At 38.7% G+C, this 23,685-nt stretch overlaps 1 protein-coding gene across 1 annotated transcript in view; it reads right to left on the reverse strand.

The window, feature by feature from the left end:
* Positions 1-965: 965 nt before the first annotated feature.
* LOC149289183 (gamma-aminobutyric acid receptor subunit alpha-5-like) overlaps positions 966-23,685 on the reverse strand; it is an 81,398-nt gene continuing 58,678 nt past the window's right edge. The window contains exons 7-9 of the mRNA XM_089490855.1: positions 20,512-20,664; positions 3,005-3,216; positions 966-1,295 (exon numbers count right to left, since the gene is read on the reverse strand). Coding sequence (XP_089346981.1) covers positions 966-1,295; positions 3,005-3,216; positions 20,512-20,664 — 695 coding nt within the window. The remainder of the gene's footprint in view (positions 1,296-3,004; positions 3,217-20,511; positions 20,665-23,685) is intronic.

The following is a 23,685-nucleotide window of genomic DNA, read 5'->3' on the forward strand; positions in this document are numbered from 1 at the left end:
TTATGCATAGACATCCATGCTCACATACACATTCATGCTCACATACATACATGCATACATACATACCCCCTCCCTGGTATATGTAAATAGTTAGAATAACATTGTCTTTGTGAAATGAAATCAATGCAGTGGCGCTTGTTTGCAAATTATTACTGTAAGTTACAAACTGAATATGTACCACTTTTAACCCTTCAAATGAAAGAGGGGTGAGAAACAATGCTCATTGTTAATGATATAATACTTTTTGCTGTAAACCTTGTCAGTAGCAAGTATGCAGTTTGCCTAATTTGTATGCTAATATTCAAACATTGAGTGCATTTTCGAAGGCAATGCATATAGACCAACATTATAGTATATACAGACATGTTTACGAAACAGTGATTTTTATAAAATATGTGCATAAATATTGTTCTAGACCTACTCTGCATCAGTTATACATGCATTGGCTTTATAGATATGGGGGGTCTATCATTGTTCTTTTTCACATCAAAATAGGTTGTTATAATATTTAAAATGTGACACACACAAATTAGTTGTCCTAACATAAAGTGTAATTTTACCATTGTTGACATGTAAAACAAACTTAATAATCATAGCTGGGAGCTCTCCAGGTCACTCTATGCACACATTCTCTCCACTGCCTGCCGACTTTCCCTGTTTCTATCCACTAAAGAATCTCTGGTTCTAGCCCCATCCCTAAATAAAGCCATTGCCTACACTGGGAAGTTCCCAATACTGAAACATCAAAACAATCCACAACATATTAAATAAATCAGAAAATTATGCCTATGGTGAAGTGTTTTTGGCACAGTACGAATTTCTTTCTTCAAAGATATTGGGTCATATATTCAAATGAGTAAATTTGAGTCCATTGAGTGGTCAAACCATGCAAGAAGATTGCACACATAAGGAAAGTCTTTGAAATCTATTTTTATCGTTGGTATAGTCAATAGCGGATATATGGCTTAGATATGTATTGGCAATACCGGAGAGGATTTGGAGGAAGCAGCTCCTTTGATGACAGGTTCCCTGTTCAAATATGTAGCCCAATATACCAAGTTGAATGTTCCAAACATGACAGGAAAAACGATCCGTGACATCTTATCAATTTTGCTGACACTATTATAAGTCTTTTTAGTTTCAGCACTTTTTTCTTCAGCAGTTTTTATATGGATGGAGGAGGCATTTGAGATAACGGAGGTGGTCAGATCCTTAGAAATATTTGGCGTGTATGATATTCTCCCTCCTCCGTAAGTATTGATGGGTTTTCTTCCTAAAGATTCTTGTTCTTTTTTCTGTGTAACATGTTGAAAGAATGGACAGTTAATCAGATAAATGAAATCTTGAAATATTTTGTGATTTATACTTTCAAATGCAAAATATAAATTTTAAGTGACCTTGATGGTGTTTTATTTTAATGCTTTCCAGGGGTTATTAAGCATTCTGAAATGAATTTATTTCACACTAACATTCTCTTACACCCTCACTTACTCTTTCAGTCCCACATTCTCTTACATGCTTATTCACTCTATCTCACACTCTCTCTGAATGTCTCCCTACCTTCTCTGCCGACTGCCTTTGTGCCCCTGTCTCCTTGCTTTGCTTCTTCTCTTGCATTTTGTTGTTTTTCTGTCTTCTTTCTTCAACTGCTGCTCCTTGTGTCTTATTTCTTTGTCCGCTTCTTCGAGGACATGGCCTCCAGGTGAACGGGAGCCTCCAGGCACACCCTCTCCCATGTTCCTCCAAACAGGGGAGAGGGTGTGCCCAGAAGCTCCCCCATTTTGCAGAAGTTCATTGTGAGGCCAGAATTATGAATACTTCTGCATAGGAGCAAAGGCACAAGGACATCCTCTCTCCCGTTCCGCCAATAGGGGAGACAGAAGAACAAAAGGATGCAAGAGAAGAAGCAGAACTGCAGAGCAGGAAGACTGGGACACAGAAGCAGTCAGCGGATAAAGTAGGGAGACAGCCAAAGACAGCAAGAGAGTGTGAAAGAATGAGGGAGCATGAGAGTGAAAGAACCAACAAAATTAAAACAAAAATTTAGAGCTCCGAATGCACAAGTCTAGTAATTACCATACACCTTACCTATGAAATAGTTTTTTTTCAGGACAGATAATCGATTTATAAATGCCTGCTTTAATGGCAACTCATATGTCACATATAAAAATATTTTCCCAAACAGGTGGAGGTACCAATGAAGGTAAGAGAAAGTTCTGCTGATTGAGTGACCAATTAGGGCCCCCACTACCTACGGAATCATATATATTTTTTTAAACTGCTCTCAGAATGAATGGAAATACGTTAGCATTTTAATTAAAAGACAAAAAATGTGGAAACAGCCAGGTGAGCAGCTTCTTCAAGGAGTGAGCATCAATTTATTGAACTATGAGCCAGATGGTTTTTCTTGCAAGTGAAACTTGGCTAGTTTAAATCCTCACAACTCATTTGCAAGGTTCCAGTTTGATGAATACAATCCTTTTGGGCTAGGGCACTATAACGGGTCCACACAAAAACATCAAAACATTTAGAACCATTTGGGGTTACTGGGAAATAATGGATTTAATATATTACCAATATTAAAATGTTTATACAGTATATACAGTGTATATATATATATATATATATATATATATATATATATATATATATATATATATATATATATATACTAATGCATATTCTTTAGACAGCTATATTTTAGCAAATAATTCTAATCATTAAGGTGCATTTACACGAGCTTGCAATATGGGCTAGTATCACATTCAAAGCTTTGTTTCTTACTTCGTTGATTTAGGTCATTTTTTTTTACAGGTGAAAATCATGTGAGTGGATTAAGTTTCAGGATAGCTTAGCCATGTAAAAGTTTTAAGTGCTTGAGAACATCAATCTATGTCCTGCTATCAAAACATGTGTAACATATTTTTTCATATATAGTTTGTTGTTTCCGGTTTCAAGAATAAAAAAAGTATTAAAATAAAATAGTACTACAATTATTAAGCACCTTTATCTTAGCTGCTTCCAATGCTTTCTTTCCATCCCATGCCCAGCTTCGTTTGGTAAAATAATTCACAGTTGCAAATTCAATGAGTGCAGAAAAGACAAAGGCATAACATACTGCTATAAACCAGTCCATTGCAGTAGCATATGCAACTTTTGGGAGTGAGTTGCGTGCGCTGATACTGAGTGTTGTCATAGTCAGGACTGTAGTAACACCTACAAGGAGAAAATAATGATTATTCAACAGAAACAACACTTTCAGATGATGTTATTTATCACACCTATTGGAAGACTTCTACATATGAGACATGTGATGTTCACTGGATACATTGTTACATAGTTACATAGTTACATAGGCTGAAAAAAGACATGCGTCCATCAAGTTCAGCCTTTCCCATATCTGTTAATTACTGTTGATCCAAAAGAAGGCAAAAAAACCCAGTTTGTAGCTCTTTCCAATTTTGCAACAAACCATGGAAAGAAAATTTCTTCTTGACCCCAGAATGGCAGTCAGATCTCTTCTTGGATCAAGAAGCTGTTTCTCATAATTTAAAAATTATATCCCTGAATATTATGTTTTTGCAAGTATTTATCCAGTTGTTGTTTGAATGTCTGTATAGACTCTGATAAAACTACCTCTGCAGGCAGAGAATTCCACATCCTTATTGTCCTTACTGTAAAAAACCCTTTCCTTTGCCTTAGACTAAATCTCCTTTCTTCCAGTCTAAATGCGTGACGACATGTCCCATGCATAGTCCTGTTTACAAATAGGTTTCCAGACAATGGTTTGTATTTGACCGAATATATTTATATAATGTTATCATATCCCCTCTGAGGTGCCGTTTTTCTAAACTAAACAGATTTAAATTAGTTGTTAACCTTTCTTCATAACTAGAGTTTTCCATTCCTTTCATTACTTTTTGTAGCCGGCATCTGCACCTTTTCCAGTGCTATAATATCCTTCTTTAGAATAGGTGCCCAAAATTGCACAGCAAGGTGTGGTCTTACCATTGATTTATAAAGAGGCAAAATTATATTTTTATCCTTCTCATTTGTTGTTATCCCTAATTCACTACCATATAGGGTGTAGGTTGCTTGTACATTCCTTACCCTGAAGTGCATAACTTTACATTTATCTACATTGAATTTCATCTGCTATTTGTGTGTCAAGTCCCCTAATCTATCTAAATCCTTCTGTAGCACTGTAATATCCTGCTCGCACTGTATTACTTTACAGAGTTTAGTGTCATCTGCAAACACAGAAACATGACTTTCAATGCCTATTGCAAGATCATTTATAAATATGTTGAATAAAATCGGTCCCAGAACAGAACCCTGAGGGACACCATTTACCACTTTTGTCCAGCTTAATACCGTTTATGACAACGCTCTGTACTCTAAGCCTATGTTCTACTCAAGAACAGGAATTTGCATCTAGACCAATTTGTTTCAGTTTGAATACTAACCTATTGTGTGGAACTGTGCTAAACGCCTTGGCAAAATCCAAGTAGATTACTTCCACTGCAACATCTTGATCTACACGTTTACTTACTTCTTCGTAGAATATACCTATGTTTCATAAACCATGCTGATTTTTGATAATAACACTGTTCTTCCCAATGAATTTTGTCCATTTGTTAGAATGTTTTTTTCAAGGTTAGTATTTTGTTGATCTGTGCCTTCCAATGGGGTAGTCTATTTTGTGATTTCTGTTTTACACTGTTGTCTGCGTAGAGGAGTTGGTTAGCACAAACCAAGGGAGTCTCAGGGGATGGCAGCTGTCAGTTGAGCAGGTGTGAGGGGATAATCTCCAATAGGTTGCTCAAGTCCAAGACTGCCCTATTCAGGAAAGGTTGTGAGCAGTGTTCCCTCTAAACTGTGCGCTTGTGCGCGCACACATAGCTTTTAGAGAGAGCACACACATCGGAAAAACCAGTAGCGTACCTAGCGAGGGCGGGGGGGGGCGGTCTTCCCCAGGTGCCACTCATCAGGTGGGTACCACCACACCGGCACCCCTCCAGAGACGGTCAGTAATGTCTACCGCAAGAGGAGCAGGCTCAGTTGGGGAGATCAAGGATCTCCCTCTAACCGGCTTAAGGACAATCGAAGGAGCGGGAGGTCTGTTAATGCAGACTTCCGATCCGGCTCTCTTGCCATGCATGTGCGGCAACTGATGCTGTGCGTCGGGATTTGATGTCATATCCCGGCGCACAATACTGAAGCCGCACCCATCGCCTTCCGCACTCACTGCACAGTAAGAGCCAATAGGAAGAACGAAGAGGAGGAGGAAAAGTAGGAAAACATTCAGTGAGAGTGGATTAGTAAGTGTGTGAGAGTGATGGGTGTTATGATGTATGTTTGTGAATTAGTGTGTGTGATAGCATGGATGTGTAAGTGGGGCAGATGGCATGGCATAGGGAGGCTGTAATCACATTCCTCTCATGCCTAGGTTCCAGCATGTACTGGCTACCTGGGCATGATAGGAGTGTGATTGTTGTTAGCAATTATATATATATATATATAATCCAATTTGTCTAATGTGATGTGTTACTTACTTTTAATAAAAGTGGGGTTTTTTGTTTTTAATTTTAAAGTTGGGGGGTCATTTTCAGTTTTGGTCAAGTGAATGCTGAATTTTCAGGTTTAGGACCATAATTTTCATTTCGTTGCATCCCTACTATATACTAAACCAGACACTGAAGTGGTAGGCCTACACCACATCAATATTTGGCTTAGTTTACAGTCATAGGGGTTATGCTCTATTATTGTCCTAAGCAGTTATATTTGTGTCTAGTGAGGAACTTTATAGGGTCAACTCTAGCAAAACAAGTGGGTTTAGTGATACTCCTTCATACTTTACTCATTTTGTCACATACTGTCTATTTGTTGGTATGTCCTGCCAAATTCCAGCATATATACTCTCATTCATTTATTACAAAAAGCCTAGGACGGTGTCTTTGTTTCTCTGGATATATAGGATCTAAATACAACCCTGCAACAAAAGGTGGGAAATCTATCTTTTTACAAATAAAGAGCCTGCCTGCCAGGACTATGCACTAATTATTCACTCTCATGTTTTCCAACAACCACTAGTGGCCGCCCCTCTCTCTCTGGAGCACCCAGACCTCGTTATTGCAAGCAGCTGGGCCTTGTTACCTGGATTACCCTGCCTTTATAAACCTGCCCTTCAGTCAGGGCCTTTGCATTGAAGTTATAGGACTGTTTTGCTCTGGCCCTGTACCTGATCCTGACTGATACCTGATCCTGAATTGTTCCTGGCTCCCAAGCCGAGTGCCCTGCCAGTGGGCCTCCTGCCTTCAGCCCTTCCAGTGGGCCTCCTGCTTTCAGCCCTTCCAGTGTGCTACCTGCCTTCAGCCCTGCCAGTGGGCCTCCTGCCGTGCGCCCTGCCATCAGGCCTCCTGCCGTGCGCCCTGCCATCGGGCCTCCTGCCGTGCGCCCTGCCATCGGGCCTCCTGCCGTGCGCCCTGCCATCGGGCTTCCAGCCTTGGGCCTGCCATCGGGCTTCCAGCCTTGCGCCCTGCCATCGGGCTTCCAGCCTTGCGCCCTGCCATCGGGCTTCCAGCCACAGAGACTTATTACATGTATTTACTTGTCTTGCCAGTTCCCTCAATATAGCCTGTATCGTAGTATCCTGTCTGTGGTGTCTTTATTTGCACCTGTCTGTATCTTCTCTCAGCTATGAGGCATCGTGAGGTACAGACGGAACTCCAAGTATCCCCTGTGACTGGGCTCCTACCCGACATGCTTACCCGGTTCCTGACAGATAGTAGTCCTAGACAGACTTTAGTGGGTGGCCATGTAGTTTGGTAAACTGAGAGATCTCTCTGGCAGATGATACTAAATGAAGAAATATCGCTTTGGTAATTGATACTAAAAGAAGCACACCGGAAGTGTGTAAAAAAAAACATTTTCCTATCATAAAGAATAACTGGGAACCCTTTAGGTTTGCTCTGGAATCTTTGGATCAAGCCTCGCTTCCTCGGGTCTCCAGGTCAATTTCTTCTATCTCTGGGTAGGGGAGTAGTGTTTGGCCATGCCTTCTCCCTAAACCACTTCCCTTTCACTCCCCACCCACTGCGTAGATCTACCACCCTCCAATAAACGATCCCTCTCCTTCATGAAGCACTACCCGAGATGAAAAAGAGAGAGTTCCAAGGAATGTTGTAAAGGGAAAGCACAAGAAGAAAATGAAATGTTAATTATTTTACTTACTTATATGCAATTCATTTTTCCGATAACTTTATTCAATATTTTACTTACTTCTGTGACTGTGTGCTTCCATTTTATGTCATTTTGGGTAGTCATGTATAGGGTACAACATAAAAATACATATATTTGGGATAGTGCATCTCAATAAGAAACATAACTTATACTGATACAACTTATGAGTCCCAGTTTTGGGTGAGCAACACAAAGTTCCCCATATGTGATAAACATTCCTTTGGCAGCAATATGGTTACATTTATTCTTAGAAAATAATTCAAAATTAATTACAGCCTTTTTTGTTGGATTGGCGTCTTCAGCACTTTATTATTCTTATCAGTCTTGGGAACACACAATTATTCTTGGACGTCTAAAAGATGTGTTTATGCTTGGCGCAGTCAACATATCATTGATTTTGGCACACAAAAAATGATGTCTCTAGGTAACACTTTAAAATGTCAGCCAAGTCGAAAGCTTAAGGGAAATGGCACCTTTTAAAGGACGCCAACACATGTCATCGAATATCTATTGATGTTAACTAATAGTGTACCAACAACAGTAAAAATGCATGGTCTAGATAAGATCTAGGCAAGTTATCTATGCTTGCAAAAATATTTTCCTTATATGGAGCAGCTTTCACTTTCCTGGTGACTCTTGTCACTCTTATCATTCTTTTTTTCTTTAACCCCATCATGACAATGGCTGTTTTGATATTTCTGCTATGTTTGTGTTTCTTTCTCATTAACTGTACCCACACAAATGATATATATTGGTTTTTTTTCAGGACAATAAAGTCCTTTCTTTAGATACCATGTTTGTAACATATCATCTAACTTACTATAAAAAATATGGCACAAAACCTAATGAAAACAAAGACAATGTTTTTCATGTTTTGCAAGTTATAGGGCAATAAGTACAAGTAGCGTATTGCTATTTCAGAACCTTTTTTCAAATCTGGTCATACTCCATCCATGTCCTACTTAAATTAACCCCTATCATTAGTACAGTGATACCACCCATCCATCAGGGTTGTTTAGGGGGATTTGAGACATATACATCTCAGCTGTTCAACTTGAAATTTTCACATCATGCACCCATGTCCTATTTGGGACATCATCGAGGGCGGCCATTTAAATTTACTCCCATTGCAATTCTGGAATGAATTTTCAGCTCCTGGTATATATTACTGCCAAACAAAAGGCCTCTTTGTGAAGTACGCATTTAGTCTTTGCTCATGTCCTATTTGGGATATCTTGGCCACTTCAATTTACCACATCAAGCCATATATTTTTGAAAACTATAGTATTTCAAATGCTGGTATTTTAATACGTTCCATGGCAGGATTTTGGAAAAGATACAGCACCAACTTTAGGACTTGCTCATAAAATAACAGACATGTTGTTTACAATGTGTTACATTTGACTATCATACAGCCTTTCAATGTGGTGAATACAACAGAGCACCTATATTGTGTGTGTTGCTGAATGCCTTGATGTTGCGGCTTTGCAGTAACACAAGCTGAGTGTAGAAAGAAATCATTGATTGCTTTCTGTGCTCAATTAACCCCATGATGTCCCAATTGCCGTTAAAGGAATGCAATTTCGGTTGCTTTAGTCATCAATAACATGAGTTAATAATTAAAATAACAAAATAAAATACATATATTTATGTATATGCAAGATAAGGTCCATTTATGGCACTAGGGGAGGCATAATTTAAGGACTGGGGCTTTTCTTACAGCACATCTCAGTCACCCTACAATATGCAAAATAAAAAAAAAACTTTTTAGACCTGCCATGCTGAATGGCATGCTGCACTGGCATTGTTTCCAAATACATAATAATGTATCGATATAAAAACAGCATGACAACCATTTCTACATTGTTTTCTATTTGTCCTTGATTTTAGCTGTACATGGATGAGTACAGGTATATAAAGAAAAATACAAAGTAAATATAAAGGTTTGTATAAAAATATAACGTTTTGCTGATTCCTTGATATAAGGGGATGACAAAATAAGTAAAACAAATATTGCTGGAAGGTCTTAAATTAATTAAAAAGCAAGCCTAAATAGAAAGCCAGTGATGCACCCCTCTGAAGCCACCAGTCTCAACATTGAGCTCACAGATATGATGTGCTTGGCACAAAATTTACAGTGATTTACTTTATTACATGGATAGTCTCAAAATGCATCACATGAATAATCTGCATACATTTAGTCAGAATCACTTTTTGGACAAAATATAGGACCTACCCAGTATTGCTAAGGAGTCAACAAAGAAAGACACTCTGCTGAGTGGCACTTTACATTGCAGCTCTAGAGGTATCCTAGAAAATAGCTTATGTGGCAATCCTGAACCAACTAGAAAAATATACTCAAAATCATTAGAGAAAAATACCTTTAACGTAAATTGTATCAATAGAACCATTTTTACTTTTAAAGCAGAAAAAGAGAATCGATCAAGACACAAATGGATTGGTGCAGATGCTCAGTAGACAGCATGTGAAGGGAGGGGGGAGCTGTCACTGAGTGACCGGAGGGGGGGAGAGGGAGGAGTGACAGAGGGAGGGGGGGGGACCAGGATTACCTGTCCTATACTGAGTTTCCTATAAAATACATTTCCAAAGGAAAAACACACTATAATCTCAGCACCTCACTAAATAAGTACTAGAAAGGTAAAAATGTTGCAGGAATTATGCAAAGCAAATGGCATTTCTATAGTAATAAAGGGTAGTATATAATAATGATAATACATACGTCTGTAAGAAAGTCCCTTAAATACTCAAGTCTGCATATGTATATCCAATACTCGGTACAGGCACACCCTGCTTTAAAGACATTCACTTTAAGGACACTCACGAGTAAGGACATAGTTGCAGCACAACCATTCCCCTATCTATGTATTCTCGCTTTGCGAGAAGAGAAGCATAACAGCATGACGCCAACACAAGGGCCTTTCAAGCGTCTTTTGTGGTGGAAATGACCTTACAATTGCAGTGCAGTACATGCATTGATAAGTGAAAAAAGGTACTTCTTCGCTTTATTACATTCTCATTTTACATACACGCTCTTGACTGTGTTGTGTACGTTAATCTCTGGTATGGCTGTAGCAGCCAGAAATTTACGAGATATCTGTAAACTACTAAAAGATCTGATATAGAGACAGGAAGAAACCACAGTCAGCAAAAAATCATTCCTATTAAAGGAAGAAATAAAAGGTGGCAATACAGAACTATAGACCTCTCTCAGTAGTTTAATGATTTCTTGTGACTTGCTGGCACACTAAGTACTGGAGAGATGCTTAGGTGAAAGTATTTATATATTATTAATAACTTTTCCAACGTATTGAGTGTTTGAGTGATGTTTTTGTGCATTTGTTTATGTATGTATTTTTGTGTGTTATTGTGCAAAACATTCCACAATTTGTTCAATGGCAGTAGTATGAAAATATAGACAATCTTTAAGAGTATAATAGTTTTATTTTCACAATATTATTAGTCGAAACTCCTATATCATATGAAATAAGTACAATTTAAGAGTGTTTATTTCTTGTTAATAAAAAATATAAAAGGGTTATGTTTTTCCTGCATCTTACCCTCTAAAACATTTTGTTGGAGCAATAACTATATATGCTATCATTTTGTATACCAAATGGTAAACATCTACAGGCGTTCTTATTTCTAGAAATTAGCCATTTTTTGTTACAGCAGTTATTTCACTGGGCTAATCAACATTCATGTTTTAATTAATCCACATGATAGCTGTGTGGTCAGTGAATTCTGTGACGGGTCCCCTTAAATTTTTGTCCATTTTGCAAATAAATGTATTTGCCCCTTTTCCCTTGCTAAATGCCGTCCAGGGGAGGTGTTCGGCCGATGGAGAAGGAGGTCAGCTGCTGCAGCAGGCCTGCCTCTTCTGTGTAGGGCAACTGCTTTAATTTTTTCCCATTTTGACAAAAAGCATTTTCAAGTACTTACAGTCTACTTTAATATGCATTCTTCTCTAGTATGTGGGGGGTGTCAGCAACATTAAACTATCCCTTTAATAAAGTAAATGTCTTTTGATGCCCTAGCTCCAATGCTCTAAAGTTTCACCACATAAACACAGGAACAGTAAAAAGATGATTGTCAAAATTAGTTTTGACGATAAAGCCCTCAGAAAAAAGCCCCCCTGCTCACTATATACTTTTCAAAACAGTTCTGCCTCTTTAGCATAATCCAAAAACTTTAAGTCACTCATTAGATGTTCTTTTCTATACAGTTTGCATTAAACCTGAACCTTTCAAATCGTGTTTGGTCGGAAATGCGTTTGCAAATATAATTCTAGTGTAAGTAAACAGTCAGAACAGTTATGGTGTTAAATTACAGTTATTAATTCAAATCAGAGTCTAACCCATGAAGCTCACATACAGGAAAGGAGTTCTGCATCTGCAAGGTGGAAACAAAAAATAAAGTTGAAAACACTTCTCTCTCTTTTCCTGGTCTTTGTAAGTAATCTCACTTTTCTCTAAAATATCTTCTTTTCCAGCTATTGTTCTCCTTTGCTTGATAGCAGCAAAATTCACTAATTATTCTGAATACCTTTTTGTCTACCACAGTTGGGCAAACATCTAAGCATTTCAGTATGAAGAATTGGTTGAAGATTCCTGCTGAGCACGTGGTATAGGAATAATTTTTATATAAAATATAAAGAAAAGGTAGACTTCACTTACTAAATATGCCCATGAGTAGCTACAATTTGTAACTAAAATCTATTACTGTTGTGCAGAACTGTAACCAGGGCTCTACGCACCTCCAATTCTATCACCATGTTGACATCATATTCACTTCTGGAAGCGGAAGGGGGTACAGAGCCAGTGCCACCAGGCAGCTCAAGCACGTCGCTCATCTTGCAGCATGAATGGTCCCCCTAGGGCCTCAATGATGTTAAAGGCCTGTTGTGGCGTAGTCGGTAAAGGTACAATCGAACCATATATGTAAGTAAAATGCCTACTGGAGACCATTTTGCTTGGACTCCAGTGCATTTTACTGCATGCAAATATGTTTGGTTTTTTCAGTAGGGGCAGCTGGGTGAAGAGGATAATGAGACAAAAATATTGCTTTCTTATTCAAACAGCAAAATAATGAATGCAGTAACATGCACTGGAGTCCACACAATATGGACTCTAATATGCATTAATACAAAAAGAGCCCCAGAATGTCTCTTTAACCCCTTCGCGACCTTTGCCGACCTTTGCCTTCATGACAAGAAGGTCACTAAATGACCTTTGACGGTCCTGAACCGTCAAAAAATTAAATAAGCTTAGAAAGTGATCAACGATCACTTTCTTCTCTTAAACACCGTTACTGTAATGCCTCGATGTCGAGGCATTCAGTAACGCAGAGATCGGCATCGGGGGCCATGTCTGGCCCCTCCCCGGGGCGTCAACAGCCGCCATACGCCCGTTTTAAAAGCGTTTAAATGGTGTCGCTGGAATGCCTCGATCAGGAGGCATCCAGCGACACCAAACACTTACCTTTGGATGGGCTGTGACCGCTCCGGAGAGCGGTCACAGCCGCAGCTGCCGGTGATCTTCGCCATCAGCAAGATGGCGGCGGCCCGGGAAAAAAAACAATAAAGAAGAAAGAGTTCGCTAGATGGTCTCCAGACCCTCTAGAGAACGCTGGCTCCACTTGCAGGTTGAATAGAGGCAGTGGCGTCGGCAGGGGGGGGCCAGAGGGGGCCATGGCCCCCCCTACATTATGCTGTGCCCCCCAGTGTGCCCCCCCAATTGAAACGCGATGCCGCCATGACCCGGCCCACCGCCGGGAGACCGGGACATTTCCCGGTGTGCCGGCAGATTGATCTGAAATTGCAGCCGAATAGCCGATGCGGCTGACAGTTTCAAAGCAGCTGTAAAACCGAAGCGGTTTTATAGCCGCTTTGAAACTGTCAGCCGCCGGCCGTTTAATGGCTTGCCAATCGCTGAGGCTCTTCGTCCCGCCCCTTTGAAGATGCACCGTGACGCTCAAGGGGGCGGGCACTTTCGGAACAGATGCTCTGTGACAGGGAGCACGCGGTAGAAGAGCAAGAGCAGCGGTGTTAAGGCGGAAAAACGAAGACTTCAAAAAAGTTATTATTTCATTTAAAAAAAAATAGTTGAGGGTCTTCAAATGTCATTTGAAATTAAAAGGAGAACCCCCATTAAATATGTTTGGGTTAAAAATGCCATTATTTAATATTTGTGTTATTTGCTCTAAGAGCAAGGAGAGCATTTGAAATTAAAAGGAGAACCCCCATTAAATATGTTTGGGTTTAAAATGCCATTATTTAATATTTGTGTTATTTGCTCTAAGAGCAAGGAGCAGTGCACTAGAGCAAGTACACCAGATCTCACTGGAGGAGGCACATTAACAAGGGGGGGGGGGCTGCCTTGGGAAAATGAAATACAAAAAGATGGTGGCTGGCAGGCTGGGGACATAATTACACATCAGGGGGGGTTAATACACATTTGTATGGGGGCCATTATAATAACCATTACAAGGGGTTGGTGCATCAATACACAAGGGAGGGGGGCAGGCTTGGGGCATCAAATAAATCAATACACAAGGGAGGGGGGCTGGCTGGGGGCATCAAATAAATCAATACACAAGGGAGGGGGGCTGGCTGCGGCTGGGGGCATCAAATAAATCAATACACAAGGGAGGGGGGCTGGCTGGGGGCATCAAATAAATCAATACACAAGGGTGTATAGCAAAAATGCACAAAGGAGGGTGGCTGGGGGGGGCACAAATACACAAGGGGCAATACACACAAACAACAGAGCAATGTGGAAAGCATTTTTATACTAGTAGTAGTATATACTTAATAATATTAGTAGGTTATCCCATCCTGGTGTGGGGGTCCATGTGGCAGCAGAGCCTGCCCTGTGGTATGTGTTTGGGTGTCAGTGTGGCAGAGCCTGTCCTGATATGAGTTTGGTCATCTGTTTCCTGGCACTTTACTTGCTGTAGGGTTAAATAGAACTTTATAATTTTTATTTATCCAGATTTTGTGGTCACTTCAGAGGAAAAAACTTTCTAGGCCTAGAAATCAGAGGAAAAGTAAAGGTATTGTGTTATTTACTCTTATTTCAATCTGAATATATTATTAAAAAGGAAACGTAGATGTTGGTTCAGAGTTTGTGAAACTCAATTCTTGATTTGATTATACAGGACGCTATTCCCCTTTGGTTTCACAGTCCTTCCCTGTTAAGGGAGATCAAGTGGTATTCAGCTTGGTTATATGCAACTGTATGCATTTTGTTATCTGTGATGAGTTGTTCATTTGGTGATGCAGTGCTAAGATGGTTGTGTTGCATTAATTGCTAAAATATTTTGTTTTCAAGAATATTGTTAAGAATAATGCTATCACTGTTTTGTTGCGCTGAATAAAACTGGACTTTTTCATCTAAAAATGTTTGCAGTATCAAATGTTTGATTCCATTATGTATAATCTCCTTAATTTATTTGGGCCTTTTAACTTTTTTGATTTCTGGGATTTTAATAATGTGATAAAAAAGAATGATTTATAGTTGTTTGGATGTCAACCATGCAAAATGTATTTTTCAAGTAATTTAGTCAGATTTGCATTAACTCCCTATCCAGTCCCTGCTCACTACAACAATTGATGTGGGAAAATGCAAATGGAACTGAAAGACCAGTGCCATCTCTCTCCTCAAACACCTTGCCAGGGCCAATTCTGTCCCCAAACAGTGGGGGGTTATGCAAGGAGCAAAAATAAACCCTTCTGTCTTTTTATATGTGTCATTTATACAAACCGTGTAATGTTTAATTGTGTTTTAAAAATGCAAGTTCCCTATTCTGAAATAATAATGGTGCAATGCTATGGGCCTGGCATAATGGCGATTTAACATGCAGTGTAAATTTATCATTAAAATAGGCCCTGGCATTGAAGCCACAGCACAGACAAAATACCAAAAAGCCCTGAGAGCTCCTGGTCTGGTCATTGTCACCAATATAAGAGGTATGACTGGATGAAATTTAGAACTGCAATTTTATTTCTATGTGAAATCTGGTTGTAGGGGCAAGTCCTGTTGTGTGGTTAAAATTTGAGTTCTCGTGATCTTTAGAGTTACCATATTTCTTTAAGACTCCTTCTTTATATAAAAACAGGTTCCCAGTTGTATCTACAAGACATAAATGCTAACATGTCAAACCTGGAATAATCTAGATATGAAAGCTGTATTCAAATGTCATAATCTGCCATGCTTTGGTTTTTCATTAAGAATAGACTAATCATTTACTCTAGTCATACTCTAATCATTTACTCTAGTCATACTCTAATCATTTACTCTAGTCATACTCTAGCCATAAACTACATATCCTATCATCTGTGTAATGGCCCTGAAATCACCATTGCACCTAGAAATATATATTGTACATAAGTTTTATTATAAGTAAAGGTATGGGGTTAATAGATTAAATATTTGTATAGTGGTAAAATGCAACTTTCACCAACATAGAGATTTTGTTCATTGCCCCTATTTTGCAAATATTTTTGCAATTCACTGCTAATTGAATAAACTCTTGTTTCTACTGTTTGGTTTGCAGAAAGCTAATGCTTTATAAAATGCTTGTTGGGGCAATTTGGGTGCAGGGGCAACTCCTGTCTGAGCAATAAGGGTGCAGGGACAAGATCTGTGAGAGCAAAGTGGGTGTGAATGTTATTCAGTTAAGTGTCCTATAAGAACAAGATGCATTTTTTTTTTTTTTTAGATTGAATGGATCCCAAAAAGGACATCCGTTCATTTTATTCATTGTTCAATGTTAAGGCCCAGAAGGCTGATGCTGCAAAAGAGCAACAACAAGAAAAAAGCCAGCCTGGTCCGTCTTCTTTCTTTGAGGAGTGTGAAGAGTTTGAAAAGGATGACGTTGAATATGAAGATGACGCTGCTGAAATAATATCAGATGATGATGAACATTCAGTTCAAATTGAAGAAGGAAATACCTGTTCACAAAGCATTATCCAACACAGTGCTTCTGAAGAGGCTATCACTGAAGCTGAACAGAGTGCACAAACATCTTCTGCCACTGAAAAACCAAAGTTACAAGGTCCAGATGATATCAGCCAATGCACTTCAGAAGGTCCAAGACAGCCTATATTGAAAAAATATCCACAGACAAAAATGGGAGCACGCTTCAGGTCATTCCGACCACAGTGGTTTAAAACATTTGAATGGCTGGAGTATTCAATTTCTCAGGATGCAGCATATTGTTTCCCTTGCCGTTTTTTTTCAACATCAAAATATCTTCATGGGCATGTTAAAAAAGTACAATTTGTCAATGTAGGGTACAACAACTGGAAAAATGCACTTGAAACTGGTAAAGGAATACTACGCAACGAGAAGTCTGCTTCACACAAGGATTCCTATGTCAGATGGGAGGATTTCAAAAAGAATGTAAGCCAGGATACATAAGTCATGAAGAAGATAACTAACGCGCATAGAAGAGAGGTCAATGAAAATAGGCATTACATAAAAACAATAGCGCAAATTTTATTGCTAACAGCCAAAACGAAAATTGCCCAGCGAGAGCATCGGTGCAGCACAGATGATATAAATCACGGAAATGTACGTGAAATCTTGTATTTAATTGCTGAAAAAGACAGCATTGTAAGAGAAAAAATAAGAGGACCAAGAAATGCAAGATATCTACATCCATCTATACAAAATGAACTTTTGTCAATTATGGCTGCTCTTGTTAGAGAAGACATTGCACAGAGCATTAAAGGAAGCCCCTTTTCCATTATTGCTGATGAAACAAGAGATCTAAGTAAAACTGTCTGTAGTTGTACGATTCTTTCATGATCAGAAAGTCCATGAACGGTTCTTAAAATTCTACCGAGCAGATAGCCTTGATGCTGAATCTTTAACAGGATATATATTCCATGTCCTAGCATCTTTAGGCATTGATAAAAATGATTGTGTCGGGCAAGGCTATGATGGCGCCTCTGTAATGAGTGCCCGGCTTAATGGCGTGCAAGCACGCATTAAAAAAGAGGTGCCTTGTGCACTTTACATTCATTGTATGAGTCACCGCCTCAACCTGGTCATTGTGGACACAGTAAAGAATGTACAGGCAGCATCTGAATTTTTTGTGAAACTAGAAAAGCTGTATGTGTTTTGCAGTACTTCTGTAGTGCATTCAGTGTTTTGTAATGTGCAACAAGAAATGTCAAGCAAACCAGGTATCCAGCCATTCCAGCTCAAGCCACTAAGTGACACAAGGTGGACATGCCAACATGCGGCCTGCAATGCTGTACTTAAAACACTTGACCCTCTGTTGGAAACGCTCAATATTTTAGCAGAAGGAAACCATACTGAGAGAGCAGTTGAAGCAAAATCCATTGGGCAGTTCGTTGACTTTGGCTTCATTCTGGCACTTGTTTTTTGAGAACATACTTAAAAGGACCAGAACTCTCTCTAACCTGCTACAAGCCAAAGATCTGGACTTGGCATCAGCTGCCCTCCTTGTGCGCACTGTTATACAAGAGCTTGAAGAAGTGCGTCATCCAGAAAGTGAACCTGAAGCTTCTCCTCATTCTGCAACGATAGAAAGTGTCTGGGCAGAAACAATTCAGCTGAGCATGAAGTGTGGGATACCAGCACCAGATGATTCTACCGAACTGCCTTCCAAGAAGCGAGATCGTCGGCCTCCTTTACGCTTAAGAAATAGCATAATTTTGGAAACTGTAGGCCATAGACAACAACTGCAGAAAAAAGATGATTTCATTAAAATGTTTATGTTTGTTGTTCTTGACAGAATAATTTCAGAGCTCAGATCTCGCTTCTCCAAAGATTCTCTGGAGATCATGGAAGGAGTACAGTCCCTGAACCCCCGATCTGATACATTTCTAAATTTTGAGAAATTGCTACCAATGGCCAGATTCTATACATGCAACATGGACAATTTGGAGATTGAGCTGAAGCAGGCATTGCTAACCCTACAAAGAAAAAAGTCAGCAGATGCCATTAAGGTGGACACAATTCTAGAGTTCACCAACTTTCTGGAGCCTTACGCTGTTCCATTTCTGGAGCTTTACCGGCTATGCAAAATAGCTTGTGTTTTGCCAGTCAGCAGTGCGTCATGTGAAAGAAGCTTTTCTGCCCTAAAATTAATAAAATCATTCCTACGCACAACAATGACTGAGGAAAGGCTTTCAGATCTTGCCACATTGGCAATTGAGTGCAGACTTGCATCACAAATAGATATGGAGCTTGTAGTTAGCAGGTTTGCATCAATCCATGTAAACTCCCGCTTAACACTATATTAGTGTGAATGACTAAATTTAAGTACAAATTTGATTGCCGTTCACATTAAAAGGAAAACACTGTATTCTTGTTGCTTGTTATGATGTTGCACTTTATTTTGTAATGTGTACCTGGTTCCTTATTTAATAATTGTGTTATGCTATAATCTCTGTTTACCCAGGAATACTTGAAAGTAAAATATTTATAGTTAAAAAAACAGCTAAAACGTATGTTGTTTGGTTGTGGCACTTTAATAGTTGCAGTAAGATATGTTATGTTATTTATTGTTATTATTATTATTATTATTATTATTATTACCTTTAGGTACAAAATAGTTGTTGCACTTTACTTTACAATGTTTACCATTATGTGGTCACTTTACTGAGTAAATCCAATTCAAAAGAGTTGAACAGCCTTCATCTCTACTTTTATACTTTCACGTTAAAGCTACCATACCAAGGAGCAATGTTAAATGTCCATTTTCTATTTTTGTCAAATATTTATTTCTAAAAGTAAGTTTAAAGTTCATTCAAGTTACATGTTACAAGTTATTGTGAAAATAAAAATATATATTGTTTAAAAAACAGTGTTGTCATCATTCCTGCATCATGAGATATTGGTACAATGCCAGTTTAGTACAAATTATGTAGTTAAAAATGCATGTGTAACACATATATATATATATATAGATATATATATATATAGATATATATATATATATATATATATATATATATATATATATATATATATATATATATATATTAGTGTAAATGTAGCGTTTTATAATTGCCCCCCTACTTTGGTCCTTGGCCCCCCATGTGCCCCCCCTAAATATGAAAGCTGGAGACGCCACTGAATACAGGTACTGCATTCAACCAAGCAAGTCAATGGAACCCAGCTTTCTAATCACTATGTGATTAGTAAAATATATAAAAAAAAAAAAAAAAAATGTGCTAACATTTAAAAATAATTATGCAGTGATGTCACTTGATGAACCATCCAGTACCAGCAAAATGTGTAAAAAAAATATAAAGAAAGTGCTAAAATTTCTCAAAAATCTCAACAAAGAGTTAAAATAAAAGTACTTCAAATACCCAAGGGGTGTCTAATATATAAAAAAAATGCCTGATGGGGTAAATTGGAGTGGCCGAGCTCAAAGATAGGGCATAGGTACAGACTGACCAAAATGGAGAAAAAAAGCGCACTTCCCAAATGTGGCATTTTAAATCTCAAACAACCCGACAAACCCATGCATGTCGGGTATCACTGCACTCAGGAGATGTTCCTGAACACACATTGGGGTGTTGTTTGACAGTGACATATACCAGAACCTGTATATCTATAACTAAAGTACAATTTGTGTGAAAAAATAAATAAAACAAATTACTATTACAAAGTTTGACAAAGTGTAGTTGTATAATTGGTGCATGGAAAGGGTTAAAATAACAGCATTTGGAATATATGGTTTGAATGGGTTAAATTGAGTTAACCGGCTTCAAAGATATTCCAAAGAGGAGATGGAGGCAGACTGACCAGATCTGTTAAAAAAGATTTGGAAATCATAAAACGCTGCTTGTACTTATTGCCCTATAACTTACAAAAAACAGCAAAAAAACATAAAAACATTGGGTATTTCTAAACTCAGGACAAGTAGTAGAATCTATTTATCTAGTTTTTTTACTTGCTTTTTTAGGTGAGTAAAAGATTTTTCAAATAAAAGTCATAAATGTGTTTTTTTTCAATTTTTCACCATGTTTTTTTTATTTTTTTTATAGTAAATAAGATGATACGATCAAAATAATGGTATCTGAAGAAAGCCCACCTTGTCCTGAAAAAAAACAATATATAACTTATGTGGGTACACTAAATGGGTGAGGAGAAAATTACAGCTGAACACAAGCACCACAAAAGTGTCAAAACAGCCTCGGTCCCACAGGGTACAAAAGGAAAAATGAGCCCGGTCCTTAAGGGGTTAAACCCCATGTGTACTTACCAAACACTGTCCGAGCTGGCACAGACTCTCTGTTTAACCAAAAAGATACTTGTGACAAGATGACTGTCATTATACATGGAAGGTAAGTTTGGATAACAAAGTAACCAATTTTTCTTTTCAGATGAAAATGTGCTGTCATCACAGTATATTCACCTGGGGATGAAAGAATAACTAAATAAAAAACAATCCATGGGGAAAAAAAGCAAACAAATGTATGTATATCATATCATATAGCTGGGCTCTGCACATCTTCTGTCTGCATGGCCCATTGTACAGTGCTGTCTGTGCTATATTATGTTATATATATATATATATATATATATATATATACACATACAATATAATATTATATTTATACATCCCTTTATTATCAGTATGCTGTTATTCTGTCATATAAACACAAATAAATAAACCAAACTTTAATAAAAAAAAACATGATTGTTTAGTGGGAGTCACACCATAGATTTTTATAGAGCATTACCAATCTAAAGTGGCATAAATGAGTGTACTGAACGTATAAAAGCGATTACTGACAGCCTGGGAGCATGATGAGGTCCGGAAAATCCATTGATGACTGGTGCATTCCCCGTGCAAAATCGGATTTTTGTATTTTACTAATCCCTGGTTACAATCTGTGTCCTGCTCTTTGTGATCCACCCAGCAATCAGTATCCTCTCTACCCAGATGTATAAGGACCTGGACTTGAAAACCCCTCGGCGTCAGGAAAATAACATTTGTCAGCAGCGACAGCTGGGGATATCTGTTTAAAGTGCATGGGCTGCGGACACTTACCGACTAGATTATTTTTCCTTCATCTGCCACCCGGAGGAGTCGTGCTGCTGCTGCTGCTACCTACACTTTGTAAAGGACATGGCTCAGCGTGTGTCCTACCTGTTTGCTTTAGTTTTGCTGAAAGTCAGAGCTGAACTGCCATTCATTACAGAAAACAATGCAGCCATGATGGTAAACTGGTAAGCTGCTTTATACATTTCCAAGTGTGTGTGTCCCTTTAAATTAATTAAAGTGACACAGTGTTGCGACGCGTCAAGCGCAAACAGACCGTTTGCTAACTCTGTCAGATTCACTGTGACGCGTTGCTTTGTTGTTGTTTTGTTTTTTATCTTTCTTAATTAAAACCCCTTAAGGACAATGGGCGGTGCCTAAACCCATTGAAAACAGTGCATTTTGAGCCCGTACATGTACGGGCTTTGTCATTAACGGGTTAAAAGCTTAATAACGAATCATTATCGCCATATATTCCCAGCATCTGTGCAGTCAAGCTACTTATCCGTGTTCCGAAAATAGGAGCACGTTGCCAAAGCTGGTTTACGCCTTCTACGAGGTGTTATGGATTTAGACAGTAAAGCCCCTTGGGGTTAATAGGGGTTTTCCGGCCGGAAATAGTGTTACAAGTTGGAATTAAACCCTGTTGCTTTTTTTTTTCTTCTAATCCTTTCCCGAGCAGCAGCACATATGATGGATGAAGAGCTGCACCCCTGCCGCACATAGGGACTACTTTCCATCCTTAAGATCAGTTTGTGAACATGCCATAGATACAGCCACTGCTTGCTGACCTCAAGTGCATTATGTAAGATGGCATGGCTTAGCTGCCCTAGGGACATGTGATGCTGAAGAACCCCCCCCTCCTCGTAGTAGCCCCTCCTCAGCTAGCATTTGCCCTGCACAATCAGATCAGCCAAGAGTCGCACTGAGCTACCAGAGCAGCAAGCTTTTAAGAGGCGATCAGCACGTGTCCAGTCCGGATTAAACCTTCCTTTGTATCTAATGCTTACACATCTGGCAGCTTCTGTAACGGGACTGACAGTGTGCCTACCTTGCCCCCGGACACGTGTCTGCAGCAATGCCGCCCACTCGTACAGAGCTGTTGTGGTGCTGAAACTATGCGATGGCCTTATGTTTCCCAGGGCTTCGATAGGATCGCAGAAAAGGGCTTCCTCATAACTGTGCCCCATGTACCATGTATCACGTGTCTATTATCCAATTGTTTATTAACTGATACTGTATATACAGGGTGGTAAACAAACAGCCTTTTGTTATGGTGTCTGTAGCTTTGCGGTACACCATGCAGCAGATTCCATTAAATGCTCTGTATTGAACTGATGAGCAATACCAAGAAATGTAATAACTACCTACATCCATTGCATTTTTCGCTAAACCCCTAGCAAATTTTTATTATCCCCCCCCCATTTTATTGTTTGTATGTGAAAACTTACAGTAAAAATACTAAATAAAGGCTCGTCGTCACTGCATCTTGTATGCTTTACACTTATTTATTTAGACCTGGTGCCCTTAATTCAATCCCTGCTTGCATTTTGGTGACTCGGTACAGACAATAGGCCAACTTGTCCATAAGAGCAGCTTCCTAGCCAATTTTCCCCCCAGAATAGTTTGTTACGCAATGTATAGTGATCACATAAATCTCAAAATCATATAGAACGCATGCTATTTTGAAAAAAACAATATATTGGACGCCTAGTCAGCATGATAGGAGTTACAGTCCAGAACAAGAGACTGCCAGCCTCTAAAGTTAAAGGAGTTTTGGCATCTATTTTGAAAATAGCTGGCTTAAACTACTTACAGCTTAGACTGTGATCTATGTGCGTAATTATGAAGACACTTACTGGTTCGCTTCTATAATTAATAACCTGGAGCTCAGCTTCTGTTCCTGCCATTTGTGTTTCATAACCCAAGTTGCTATTCTTCTTATTACTATGTATGCAAAAATGAGGTACAAGTGTTGCTATTATCCATTTGATAGGGGGGTGTTTTCCATTGTTGTAGACAGACTGCCTTCGGATGTTGCGTCTCCTATTGCACGTTAGTCCTCTATGTCCAAATTAAAGAAATTACCATGCAGTAACAGAACAAATTAATCACTTTTTAAGTTTATACTAAAAGTTGCTGCTGTGTTACATTCAAATGATCGAAATCTTCCTTTTGAAAGTGATCTGCCAATATTTACCGTATTTGCTCGATCATAAGACGACCCTGATTATAAGACGACCCCCAAAATCTGAATATTAATTTAGGAGAAAAAGGAAAAGCCTGAATATAAGGTGACCCTATAGGAACAAAAGTTTTACCAGTAAATGTTAATTCATGTAAAGTATTTTTTTCATATTTAACAAAAGCTATGATTGAGAAAAATATATT

This window comes from Sceloporus occidentalis, unplaced genomic scaffold (assembly GCF_023333645.1).
Source record: "Sceloporus occidentalis isolate IW3139 unplaced genomic scaffold, rSceOcc1.0.p SCAF_47, whole genome shotgun sequence".
Classification (NCBI taxonomy): Eukaryota; Metazoa; Chordata; class Lepidosauria; order Squamata; family Phrynosomatidae; genus Sceloporus; species Sceloporus occidentalis.